The sequence below is a fragment of the Falco rusticolus genome, chromosome 3 (assembly GCF_015220075.1).
Source record: "Falco rusticolus isolate bFalRus1 chromosome 3, bFalRus1.pri, whole genome shotgun sequence".
NCBI lineage: Eukaryota > Metazoa > Chordata > Aves > Falconiformes > Falconidae > Falco > Falco rusticolus.
In genome coordinates, this window is record NC_051189.1 from 43,114,622 (window position 1) to 43,128,411 (window position 13,790).

General features: G+C 44.7%; 1 protein-coding gene across 1 annotated transcript in view; it reads left to right on the forward strand.

The window, feature by feature from the left end:
- Positions 1-3,641: 3,641 nt before the first annotated feature.
- Positions 3,642-13,790, forward strand: part of LOC119144252 (cytochrome P450 7B1) — a 126,282-nt gene continuing 116,133 nt past the window's right edge. The window contains exon 1 of the mRNA XM_037379339.1: positions 3,642-3,838. Coding sequence (XP_037235236.1) covers positions 3,744-3,838 — 95 coding nt within the window. The 5' untranslated portion in view covers positions 3,642-3,743. The remainder of the gene's footprint in view (positions 3,839-13,790) is intronic.

A 13,790-nucleotide genomic window follows, 5' to 3' on the forward strand; every position in this document is an offset into this window, starting at 1 on the left:
ATCTAGTGAGTGAGATTTGAGAGGTCTGTAGCCTTTTCATCCTACACTTAAATCAGTGCACTTCTCTTTGCCTGTATTCTAGCAGGAAGGGAGACTGAGAGCAGTGAACAAAAAGGCTTTTAGTTTCGTTGCCCTGAATTCAGCCTGATCTCTATTAGCTCAGAGTTTCACTTTTAGAGAAAATAGCTGCTGAGCTAAGAGCTGGAAGCAGACCCAGTTCCAGTGGCATCTTCACGGAATTAAGCTCCAAAGGTCCAGCGGGTCACTAGAGTATACAAAACCTCTCTTCTTGTGGGGCTTATAACCTAAATAAATTTGGACAGATTATCTTTGACAGAGAGGTTAATTTGTTGACCCCCATTTCAAAGCCTGATGCCACTGTCGTTTCTCAAAATCACTAAAAATGTTACCACCGGGTATTTTTCCTTAGCATTGTTCACATAAGTACATAGACGGTTTTGGTTGAAATACTTCATGTGCATTTAAACTGAAGGCAAAAATGGACTTGCAGTATTGCAAGTGCAATGGTTACAGCAGAGCAAAGCTATAAGCTGTTGAAACTAGCCTTACAATGAGTAGCACTGGGTGAGTAGAAAAATAAGCCTTGTTTCTGCCGTCACTTATAACACATATGTCACTGGTGTTTCAGTGATGGAGAATCTGCTCTTGTCTAAGCCTGGTAGTTTAAATCCTTGTGCACATGAAAGCTACCCAGCAGAACAGGCATTTGTCCATGTGCTGCATATAGCAAAATCACACTGTGATGTGTAACATACAGTACAGATTGCAGTATATACTGTTCGAAGTTTATTTTGAGTCTTCTGCATTTTCATAAGACAAAAAAATATGATCTATATCATCTTACAACATTGGCAGTATGAAACATACACACAGTATGCATTTTGAACTGTAGCATATGTACAGAATGTTCACAATTTAAACAGGAGAAATGTAACTGAGCATCTATCTATCTATCTAGGCTTACGACCATGGTATTAGGAACCTCTCTGAAATCTTTGGTGTCTTCCAGCTGAAAAGCCCTCCGAGCTTATCTTACGAATTTTCCATCCCTCCCCCCAACCCAGTGTAGATATGCAAATGCCTTCACCTCTCTCCACCCTGCAGTTGTTTCTAGCAGCTTTCTAAGCATGTGAATTGCACTTCCAGAAATTTGCAAAGGAGCCAATACTACTGCCATGGAACAACAGCCATTACACCCCAGCACTATGGATAACAGGACACAGTAGTATTCAGCTGGAGAGTAATGTTATCCTTTTCCAAATGTAACAACATTTGCGTTCTTTCTGCTCACTTATGACCATGCTGCAGTGAGAATTCCATAAAGATCTCATGACAGCTTGAAACTGAAAATCCCCCCAGTTCTTAGGAGAGTCATTTTTCAACAGGAGACCGTATAAGACTAGGCTTGCACCTCCTGAAAATGAAATAAATACCTTCTTTTCTGCTACAGTTGTGTTAAAGGGGACTGCTCAGCCTCCCCTTCTTTCCCCAGTTAGCTGAGATGCCAATATGTACAGATACACCTATTACAATTTTAACTGTGTACACGATGTGCAAATATCTTCCAGCTAGATCTGCACTGAGGTAGTTCATACTACATATGACACCAAACTTCAACAGGTTTGGGATTCTGACTCTTGGAGGTTCCTTTACTAGTTTGAGGAGAAATTAATCCATGCTCTTGAGCTTTTTAAAGGCTTGACAGAGAAGAATACACAGCACTCCTAGGGTACTTAGGACTTTTCAGGTTGTGTTCCTTGTATTTTAAGATAACACAGTCTTGCTTGTGGTGTGGTGCTTTTTGGTGTGCGTGTGGGTTTTTATCTGCAATTGATCTGAGTAACTTTCAGCAAATATGAAAAGTGCAAACTGAAAAATGTAACCCTCTTCACACCCTCTGCCAGACCTACAGTGATTTTCTTGATGTTTTGAGTCTGGATGAGAGCTTACTCTAGCTGCCATAGCTATTTAATTGTATGTGAACAGTTATTTCTCAGTATACTGAAGTGAAACACTAAATTTTCACAGCAGAGGTCACTTGTAAAATGAGTCATATTCTACACTGTGTAATGTCTTACAGCACAATGCTTTTCAGTCCTGTATTACTCCTTTTCCAAGAATTACCAGTACTAGTAGCTAAGAAACTCCTTGGGATTCCCACGCTGGGGATTTCAAATACAGTTCCCTGTAAAAAGCCTGACAGAGCTAGAAGTAAAACATGAAGTTTTTCTTACGGTTTCCTTCCGTGCATCCTATTGTGCAATAGCAGTGTCTGATCTTTTGATCTCAGGAGGCACAGCTGATGGTTTTAAGCAGTAGTGACCTGATTCTGAGACACTTTAATATTAGACATGTTAATTAGATTTCCTAACTAATACAATGGCATTTCTGAGTATTTAATGGAAATCAACAGGAATGTTTAAGGAAAAAGACACACTGCACTGTCAGCTGCACACCCTCAGCTGTGAGTCAGGCCCCTAAAAATTATGAGACCTGCTGAAGTCAGGAAGGTTATTAGCAAACTAATTCTTTATGTTCTAAGAAATATTTGGGTCTCTACAATTCAGAGAAAACTTACAACAGGGCAACTCAGAAAACTGAGCGTTGTACAACTTGTTTCCAAGATGAAACCACCAAATATTGTGAAACACGTAACGTGTGATACTGCATGCAGCTGAGAATGAGTAAGGTATTGAACTTCTGTCTTCACTCAATCAAACCACACAATTCCAGAGACTGAAGCATCTTACTCCATCTTTCAGCGTGAATTTGCGCCGAACGGTACAGTACCTTACCTAGAGCAATACTTCTGAGCGTACCTTGTATGAAATGGCAGCAGAGCTGTAAGGTACCACTGCTGTCCCGGGATGCTGTTAGCCCTCCGCCCCACCATGAAGTGCCAAACTCCCCACAGCTCTGGCCCTCTCCACCCTGCCAGGCTTCCTCAAGCTGGGGATCTCTCCATTGCCTCAGTTTTGGGTTTCTCACCTCTTCCTCTCTTGCCCTTCTCTGTAACACGCCAGAGGGGCTGGCACGGTGGGAGGACTGGACCCAGCTTCTCACAGGGCACAACATCAGGAGCCAACCTCCACTATTCGTGCCTCATCTAGCCTACATCAGGTTAAGCTTTACGAAGCTGGGTTTGAGGGGTGGGTGAGGTGGCTTCTTGTTTTTTAAGCAGGGGATACACATCGGGTATCGGTACCAAAACCCAAGTGTAAGTCAAAGGGCTGCCGGAGCCACTGCCGGCCCCAGCCCAGCACCGTTCGCGCTGGGGACAGGCCATGGCCGCTCTGCCACCCGGGGCCGCGTCTGTGAGGGCACCGAGCCCCCGCCGCCGTGCGGGAGGGCCGCTTCCCGGCGCGGCGGCACGACCCCGAGACCCCCCTCCCCGGGCTCCCTCCTGGGACCTTTCCGCCGCATCGCAGCCCTCCCGCTCAAGCCGAAGGCCGGGGCTTCTCCTCCGCCGCCGGGAGGCCGCGGGGGCGGGCAGGCGCCGCCGTCCCCGCGCCGGGCGCTCCCCGGGGAGGAGCCGGCCGGGTCGCACCGGGCCCGCTCGCCAAGTCCGGCTCCGAGCAGCCAAACCCAGCCCCCTGGACTCGGGGTGGGCGGGGAGGGCCGGCCGGCCGGGTGCCTCTTCTGCGGGGAGCGGGAGGACGGGCGAAACTTTCCTTCCCGGCGGCGACGAGGCACCAGCGGCCGCCGAGGCGAGCGCTGCTGGCATGGGCCCCGACGCGCTGCAGCTCGGCACCTACGGCGGGGCGGCCGCCGCCGCCCTGCTCCTCTGGGCCGTGTGCGTGCTCTGCAGGAGGAAAAGGTACCGGGGCGGCGGGGGTGGCGGGGGCGGCCACCGCATTCCTTCACGGCCGCGCCGGGAGAGCGGGGCTGCGAGGCGGGAGCCGCGCCGCCGAGCCGCGCATTGGGCCGCGCTTCCCTCCGCCCGCCCCTCCGCGCTGGGAAGCCCTATCAGCGCCCGCCGCCGCCGCCCCGCCGGGCTGGGGGCGGCGGGGCCCCGGGGGATGGCGGCCCCGGCGGCGGGGGCGAACGCGGCGCCGGGGGGCTGCCGCTCGGCGGGGCTCCGGCGCCGCGGCCGGAGGCGCGGTGGGCCGGGGCGGTGCGGGGCGGCCGCTGCTCTCCTCTCCTGGCCGGCGGGGGGGCCGCCGCTCGCACGTGTGTGCTCGGCGCGGCCGGGGCGCCGCGGGGGGCCGGTCTCGCCTTTCGTGGGTGCGTGGAGGAGCAAGGGGCGGACGAAGCCCACAGCCCGGCCCCTGGCACTCTGGCGTATGCGTATAAGCGACCCTTAGGCTGGCTGAAGAGCTGGATGTCGTGCGTGCCGTGTGTGGCACCAGGGAGCGTGTGCAGCCCCTGCCAGCCTGCCCCGGGGTGCTGGGGGTGCCGACCCACCTGCCCAGGCGAGGTGGGCACAAGCTGCGGCGGCTGGGCTGCAGCATGAACGGCGCTGTGCTGTGAGTCCCTGGCAGGGGTATAGCAGAGCCCCTAGAACTCCGGTCATGGACGTTTTGGTGACTTCTCCGTAGTGTCTCCCACGGTGTTGTTACCTTTAGTTTCTAAGGCTTCACAGGAGGTAGACACAGGCTTTGGGACAGTTGCAGGGTTGATGGGGGAAAGAAGCGCTCTCTGGAACCGTTCTTTCTGTTTCTGAACAATACCTGCTTCTTTATAGGCCAACCTTTTCCTGGGTATTTTTCACTTACGTTGCCAACACTTGGTGCTCTTCAGTGTCTGATGAATAAACGTGTGTAAAGGCTTGGTGGAGGAGGAGTGAAGAAGGGGAGGGATCAGTATTCACTGTATTGTTTGCTCTTTTTTTTTAATTTGCATAATGAAATGCATAGCAAATACTAAATTTAATTCTGAATCGTAAACAGTTACTTTTGCTAATCATTAAAAGTTATTTTTGGAAGGTGTAGACATACAAATTCAAAAAAGAAATTGCAGTAGTAGTGTCTAAAATGAAGAGTCAGAAAGCCAGTCTGGCAGTTTTTAGACCAATAACCCTAACTTTGGGACCATGTATAGAATGAATCAAATAACAGAAAAACAGTGAAAGTTCTTGTTTTGATGCCAGAAGGCATGTGGTCACTGATTGTAAACAGAGATGGATTATTTCCATAATGTCTGTTTTGGAACTGTTATTAGTGTGGTTTGAGTTAGAAAGCCCAATCCGTCTCTTAAGCGAAGGCATCTATCCCAGCGTTCCGGCGGGATGTGGATTCGTGTTTCAGCTCAGCTTATGGAATGGATAGCTGCTGCTCCTCAACTCCTCCCTGTTGCTTGTCTGACCCCCTGTGAGCTGCTTCTGGGAGTTAAACCAGAAAAAAAGTACTTACTTTTTTTGATAGGTTTAGTTTCCTGCCAGTTTAGTTCCCTAAAAGAGGTCAGCACAGAAAACAACAGGGGAGCAGTGAGGCCAAGTGGGATTGAGTGTCATTTTAGGGCTGGAAGCTGTCATACTGGCCCAACCATATTCTAAAATTGTACCTGTCGTTAGTAGAAATTCCAGTAGAATTGTAAAAGGCTGGATTTCTGAAAATGGAAACAGGCAAAGCTGTTGCATTTAAAATTTTCAGCCAGATGTGAGTGGTAGGAAAAAAGGACTGAAGAACCCATTTTGAGTTATATTCATAACCCTTGTGGCTATAGAGTTTAAGTGCGCTTTTTAGAGTCCGCAGCAAAATTGTTTGGACATTTGTGCCACAACGGAATGATATTATACAGGAGGCCACAGCAAGAAGGCTGTTGTCTTGCCCAAAAACCCCAAACTGCTGTTTGATTAATAAACTACTTGTTTAAATCCTGTGCAAACTTGCAAAGCAACTGAAAATAAAATGGAAAAACCCATCAACCTATGTGTAGCACAGCCTTCAGCATAAGGTGCTGGTGTTGAAGTGCTATCCTGCTCCAGTAAAATGTGCAATTAATTTCTAATTTTTTTAGCATAAAGGAAGAAAAGAAAATGTACATGGTCTTGAGAGGTGCCTGGCAGCCTTCAGCAGCCAGTTCTGATCTGCAGGAAGAAAAGCCATAGTAAGGGTGCAGTGGATTAAAACATGGGGATAAGGCTTAGTTCATGCTCCTCAGATTTGCTGCAAGTTTGTGATCTCCTCTTGCTTATCTGACCCTTATCTGTTTATCCCATGTGTCCTCCACATGTCGGATTTCTTTCCCTTGCTTTTATTTGAACCTGACAAACCCAGCAGCAGGCGGTGCTACCCTCCCCAGGAATCCACAACCACCATGTGGGAACCTGGTGACACAGAGGCTGTTGGTAAATCGCTGCCCCAGTAAATGCCAAAGACAAAGTTACATTCCTGGTCCCGGAACATACCCATTTGAACAGAAACATGAACAATTCTGGTTTTGTAGAGCTTGTCTCTGCTAGAAAAAAAAAGTTGCCACTTCACCTATGCACATTTTTTATAGAACTTAGTATGTCGCCCTAATGTTGGTATGCTTGCACCAGTGTGCAGACTCTGTATAAGTGGATTGTTGTGTTTATGGTACAAAGATAAGCCTTACCAGAATAATCAAATTTAATAACCACAGCCATGCATGGATTCCATCAGGATAGCAACAGTAGCCGTGTCTGTATATGTATAAATGAAGAGTTTAAGTAAGTAAATATACACCACAAAGTGCTAACTTGTACTTCAGAGTTCGTTAAGTTTTCTTTGCTGGATGATTCCTGCTCAACTGAGGTGAGGCATAAGCACCTACGTGGCTCTGAGAGCTATGCATCCAGCATGTAACAAGGGTTGTATGTCCCAGAGAAGAAAACTCCCCAAATCCACCCCTAATGTTCCTTAAACAGGTGTTACAGGTTTTTACCTTTCCTCACGTGAGATGCTTCTGCTTTGTTTCCTTTCAGGCTGAGTGCTCATTACTGGACAAAAGATTTTGTTAGGAGGGGTGTTGCATTGGCTTAATATGCTGTTGCATTTTTCTGTAGTACAATTGGTGTAATCTGGCATAACAAGATTTCAGGGTGAGTTCAGTGCAGGTTTTCTTATCAAAGTATTTAGATCTACTCTTTGGAGACTGCAAAGAAAGGAAGAGGAATTTCCTTTCGTATAAATGTTTATCATTTGAGTGCTGGTGGCAGCAATAACACAAAGGAAACTAACTGGAGACTTTGCCAGGTTTTGTATCACAGATGGTGAAGAAACAGAAGTAGAACAAAAGTTTCCTTAATCACAGAAAATTTTATTTTGAGTTAAACTTCAGTGTCAAATGAGGCTCAGTGCCTTCTGCATGCTACAGAAAGATCTCCCTTGTACTGTTTAATGAAGAAAAGCCTATATAGGCTAGAGCAAGCTTCCTTTGTGCCACCACGTAAAAGTATTTTTGCTATGGCAAAACCTGATGAGTTCCTAGTCCCGAGGTTGCACAGATTATTTGCTTTTGTCTTTGTAAAATGCCTAATTCGGCTCCAGCTTTATGGCTTTTTTTGTTTTCAAACCGTTTTTCCATTAGCTGTGCACAGTCTCACAGAGCAGGAGGTGAGACGGCAGGTGAAGCCAACTCCTGCTTGGCTTCTGCAAGTAATGCTGTCAGGGAAGAGCCCTCGAGGTCAGCAGGGGTTGGCTCCTAGTGACTTCTATAGGTGTGGTACTATTCCACTTTTTCTTGCTCAAATTTATGCTTATTTTTGTCTGCTAGTGTTTATTGCATGTCCATGGCTGAAACTGATCACAAACTGTAACCAACAGTTTGGAGACAAGTCTGGGACACTCTCTGCCTCCCTCTTTGCGGGGCAGATGCTGAAAATTAGCAGGAAGAGGAAGAGGTTCAGGCTGACCACAAATTAAAACCACCAGTTTTGGGGAAGGAAACAGCGGAGAGAAATGGAACAAAGATTGTTGTATCTATCCATTGAAATTGGATCCCGCTGTCCTGAGGTTTGCATCCCAAAGTTCTGTCAGATAAAGAAGATACAGACCCAACCTGGAAATACTCATCAGAGGTTTATGTCTGCTTGGAAAGTTAACACACGTCCTATGTGAGCTACACCAATGAAGGAGTTTGTAAAAATTATTCCCTCTGCAACTCTACAGGTTGGTAAGGTTGGTATTTTAATTATTATGTATGGGCTTCACAGTCATTGCTTGTGAGGAATGAATACACTATATGGCACATGTAACCTGTGTGGGTTTTACTGTACAGCAGTGTAGGAATTCCCACGCTGGGTTGGATGGGGCACATATGTTCTAATATATTATTTCTGACCAGTTTCTAATGTGTCAGAACAAGGTATAAAAAAGGCTTAAACAGTATAATCATAGATTAAAGTCAGCATAAGAAGAATTACTTGATAAATTTCTCAGGAAGGATTTTGCTATGGCCTGAGTTACAGATTTAAAGCCTTGTTGCAGCAAAGTATCTTTAATTTTTCTCTCTTATTCTATCCTCTAAAATAGCTCCAATCTATACAATCACATTAATCCAAGATACTTTTCCAAAAAGTTGCTCTTTTGAACCCAGACAGATACTCTTGAAAAGAATATAGATTTCGTCTTTGCCTTCAAGAACATCTTATCCTTCTCTGTGACAAGCTGTGAGCTTGCTAACAGCTCTCTTACCAAGCGAATTGTAGTTCACAAGATGTCATCAGCCTGTCTTTTTTACCACTTCTGCTAATTTAGGCAATATGTTAAGGTAGTTTTCAGTTGGAGGGAACATCAGGAAGGACAGAGAGAAGGATACCAGAAAAATCTAGCCTCTCCCTTCTTACCTTGGCTGTCTGCAGAGGCCTTTTTCTCCATCCTTTTGGTTGGAGTTCTAGGAAGCGCATGCGTTTTCATGACCTTCTTATGTTCAATGTCATTGTCCACTCTTACTCCACTGTGAAAAGATTAAGACTGGAGACTGAAACTGTTATAAGGGAGAAAAGTAATAGTTCTGTTTCTTAAGTTGCCTTAAAAAAACCTTTCTTGCCACCACACTTGGGTTTTCTGTCAGCTGTTGACTGCTGTGCCAAAATGTGGTGGAAGCTTCTCCTGGTAAGAGCATAGTGAAGGTCAAATAAAACAAAGTAAGCGAAACCATAGCTTTCTCAAGATGTACAAGACTCAGTTCAGTGGCTTTTGGGTTCTCTTATGGCACTAATAGATCTGGAGAGCCGTTACACCATGGGTCTTGTACAAAGAGCATGTCTCAAAACAAGTTTTTCTTATTTTTTTTCAGTGCTGCTTCTCATCCTTCTCATATGTATCCTGGGTATCATGTACATCTTGGGTTCTGCTTTCTACCAAGTCTTTCAAGATGACATTGAAGATGACACCTCTTTTAGCAGATAACAAACTTTTCCAATAATGTATGATTTACAGTATTCTTTACTTAAGGTACACTGCCACCTAGCAACAGTTTTCCTTTCTTCCCAGTTTTCTTGACCTACTTTGTCAGGGGTTGTTCAGTGTTAGTTTGTACCTGGTCTGGTCTTGATTAGCATCCAGAACCCATGGGTGGGTGCCATCTTGGTGAATGTATGTGTGTATGGGGTGGAGATATTTGTAGTGGCAATAAGAACTGCTAGCTTCAGGTTTCTCACTAAAATACAATGGTTTTTACTTTTACAGTGGTTTTTCCTTCCAGTGTTTTTGTGAAAAATGCCTGTAATTATTTTTTTTTTCCCCTTTAAGTGCTTGGTCTGTCTTTCTTCTGTTCATTACTCTTTGGAGGAAATAAAATTAAAGAGCGAGAATTAAAGAGAATTGCTTTCAGCTCCTTTTATTGTTCCAGTGCAACCTCAAGCATGGAGCATCCGTCCACCTAGAGCACTGTACGCAAATGCATATAGCTTACAGAAAGTACTGAACGATTAACCCTTCTGCTCCTCCTCCAAAGGCACGTAAAGTAACGAATGAGGAAGACCCAAGCAAATACAGACTGCTTCAAAAATGAGATTCATGCTTACTACTGTATTTAGAGGAGGAAGGCATGATAGTTGGCAAATTTTAGCTGAAACATTCCATGTAAAGGCTCGTGTGAAGGAAGACACCAAGGGGCAAATCTTAATCCTGGTATCCTCTCACAGGCATTATTAACTACTTCACCTTTAAGCACGATGGCAAAGTTTGCCACCTGATGTGTTTTAATTGTTGGTGATATAACCAGAGAATTGCATCATCAGGCAACTGCAGGACAGACTGGAGCCCGACCCACAGAGCTACCTGGGCCTCTGGCATCCCCATTGAGGACTGACTTCTTTGGGATGCTGGGACTTGGATGTTTCCTGACCTTGCAGTCTTGCCTGTGGACTCTGCCTCAGTTCCCCTGCTGTAAATAGAAGGTAAATGTGCTCTCCTCTTGATTTATGGGTGACATGGCTGAATGCTTCACAGGGCCTTCAGACAACTGTCAGAGAATCTGAAAAAAGTTCTTCCATGGTATAACCACTCAGCATGCGCTGAGGAACTGTTGCCTGCCCATTCCCTTTCTCCTGTGTGCTGAAGTACAAGTTCTAGTTACTGTTTTAAGCCAGAAATGCCACACTTTTTTGCAATATTCAGCTAAGCTGTTGGATCATGTCAGCCGCTTTAGTGTTTTGCTCAGTTATGAGAATACAGCCCCATAAAGATTGTTTGGGGTTTTTTTCAGTCAAGTATTTTGATTAAGAAGTTGGGCAGGGCTTGGTTTGGTAAAGTAATATAAGTGTTCACAGTACTCCATTTACTCTCTTACTAAACTTAGTGCATCATAATGCCAGGGAGTGGGGGAAATATAGAAGCTAAAAGAAACAGCGTAAGTGCAATGTTAATACACTATATGAAGTTAAGGAAAATCTCAGTTAACTTGGCAGTCTTTTTCTCTTTTATCCAAATTTTATAGAGCTACTTGGTACTGGAGCCAGGGTTGGAACTCATTTTCCTGACTTCTAGTTTTGTACTTTTAACTTGCTGCCTTTCCTTTCCAACACACTTACCATATATGACATTATAGCTGTCTGGTAAACTAACTTTTTCAACCATGAGGCAGATTTTGAATTCTGATTTAAAACTTGAGTAGTGCTCCTTTTCTTTCCCCACCATTTACTGATCCTTCTACAAGATGCATGTAGGTTTTTAGGCTAATATCCATTTGCACGCCGTCTGGGAGAATTTTGGCTGACTGAGAGTCCCATAAAACAAAAGTTTCCTCTTTACAAACCACATGGAGCTTGGCTGTAGATATTCAGTTCCTTTCTCCACAAACTGTTTTTAATGGTGCCAGATTCTTCTGTTTCTTCTCCTTGTTTGGCACATGTCAGGAAAAAAAATCTTGGCTCTTGTATAGAACATATCTTGTTTCCTCTTAACTGCTCGTACTTTCTATTCGTAATTCAAATCAGCAGAAAAATGCTATGGTTGTGCTTCTCGTGATTTAATCTTGTAGTTTCCTAAGCAATATTCTGATGTTCTTAAAAAATAATGCGCTTTCATACTGTAGGCTGGGCAGTAGGAGGTTTTAGCTGAATGCAGTGGATCTGTCCCTGTTTACTTGGGAGAGTATTGCATGGTGTCCTGACAGGGCAGCCTGCGCAGGCCCTGTGGAGGCAGATGAAGGAGGGACAGACAAGTAAAATGAAGCTAAAATGGGATGTTAGAATGTCCTCTCTGTCCTAAGCTGTCCCTTTCTGATGCTGCAGCAAAAACCCAGATTGCAACACTGCATGTTGCAGGCTCATGTCCATAGCGGGAAGTTGAAGAAGAATCTCCTTCCTGGTCCATGGCATCCCAGGGACTTGCCGGAGAGCCTGTGAACGATTGTCACGAGCTACTCATGTTGCTTATTGACAGCCTCACTCTACACCCATGTTTGTGTGAATCAATCTGCTAGTGATGGCTAAGACAGTGCAGCACAGCGAGGTGTGGTTGTCTATCTGATTTCTTGTGCCTCTCCAGAAAAATCAGCAAACCGCTTCGTGGTCTGCTCTTTCCTTACCCCAATTCCTTGCTTTTCAGAAGCCCTTTTCCCAGTTTTTTTCTTGTGCGGTCATCACAAATTCTGATGTCACTAGCCTTGCAAAAAAAGATTGAACAAAATATGAAATTTTTTAATAATATGTTGAAAAACTGATCATAGAAAATTGCCACATTTTCATTACTTTTTAAGGTGAGGTAGTATTTAGGAAAAAAAAGTGATGGTATTAGTTCAACACTGTATGAGAATGCAGAAGTTTTGCAATTTATTAGCTGTGGCAGTAATTTAAAAAAACAAAAACAAAACCAATACGAACCTGTCTATTCCGTAACAAGAGGAACTACTGCTGTTAGTGCAGTAGACAGTTGACAGAGAATTGGTCATTAAAATTAAGTTCCTGAGAAGTCAGTATTTTAGTCTTTTTGTACTCTTTCTTCCCCGTCATATGCATGCTGGCAGAAGGGGGGATTTGCCCCTTTAATCACAGTTTATTACAGTAGTTAGTCTCTGAAGGCTTCAGAGAGATGATTTCCAACTTTCTAATAGGGCTGCAAGGATGCTTACAGAAGGGAGGACAATTGCTGGTATCTGCTCCAAGAGCATTTAAGTGATTTCCATTGTTGCTCCACTCAACCGATGCTACAGTAGTGTTTGGTCATCACTTCCCTAGCTGGGAGGTACTGCTCCATGTTTTCCTCTTCAGTGCTGGCATGGTTTTTTAGGTTATAGTAGCTCCTTTTCAGAGCTTCTGGTGTGTGATAGATCATAGCTGTACTAATTCTCTCCAGCTGGTTTTTCAGCATGAGAAGCTTTGGGAGTTGCATTTGGGAAGCTTCTCTGAAAATAACTCAGTGGATTGATAATAAGGTATAATTTTTTCCTTCACTTGTTCAGGAATTGATCTGTGATATGTACTCTTCTCAGACTTATACTTCATTAAGACAGAAAGAGCCTCCCTTGAAGATTTACATTTGTTTCGGTAGGTACCAGTATTCGTAAAATGTTTCCAGTGGACTATGTGTTTTTTCCTTATTCTTTTTGAAAACTTCTGCTATTCTGTTGGATGGGATTTTTTCCAATTTTTTAAAGATTTTCAGATGTCTAGGTTAGTTTTCAACATGATGACTGTTTTGCTTAAATAGCAAATTTCCAAGCCCTACAGCTGAGGGTGAGGCATGTTGCCAGAGCCCGCACTGCAATGTTCATGTGTGATTCCCATTTTAAAAGGAGCAGCTGTGTAGCTGTATGAGAAGTGAAAATGTCTCTCAGTTCAGGAGTCATCCAAGAACCACTTGAAAAACACGATGAACCCACAGAATTGATACTTGAGCAAAACAGGGAGGAAAAATGAAAGTACTGGGGGAGCAGGCTTGTACATGGTGCTTTTCTTAACCCCAAATACATGCCTGAAAGCTTCTGATTCAGCAGCAGTAGGACTTAGATGTGTGTATGTGGTGATGAAAATTAAGCTTACAGTGCATGACAGTACACAAAAGATGTTTGGGCTTTTCAGTAACAGTTGCCATCAGGGCATACGTGACTGATGGAGATTCATTTTCAGACCCTGCAACAAGTGCAACGAGCCAGGTTCAGAGCCTGGGCTCCTTCTGAGGACTGAATGAGGGAAATTTGAAGTTTGTGTCCTAGCAGCTTGCACATAATATCCTTTAAAGCCAGGTTAAATTATCTGTCGCTGCTAAGGGGCAACACAGAATTGTTCACAGCAGGACTGGAGAGGTTCCCCATGTATTTCAGCGTTCAGTGGCTTGGGAAACAGCTGCTTGTGCAGTGTCTGGTTTGTGGTTGAACAGACAGCTGAATTTCTGGCATTGCTGCTTTAAGATACAAAA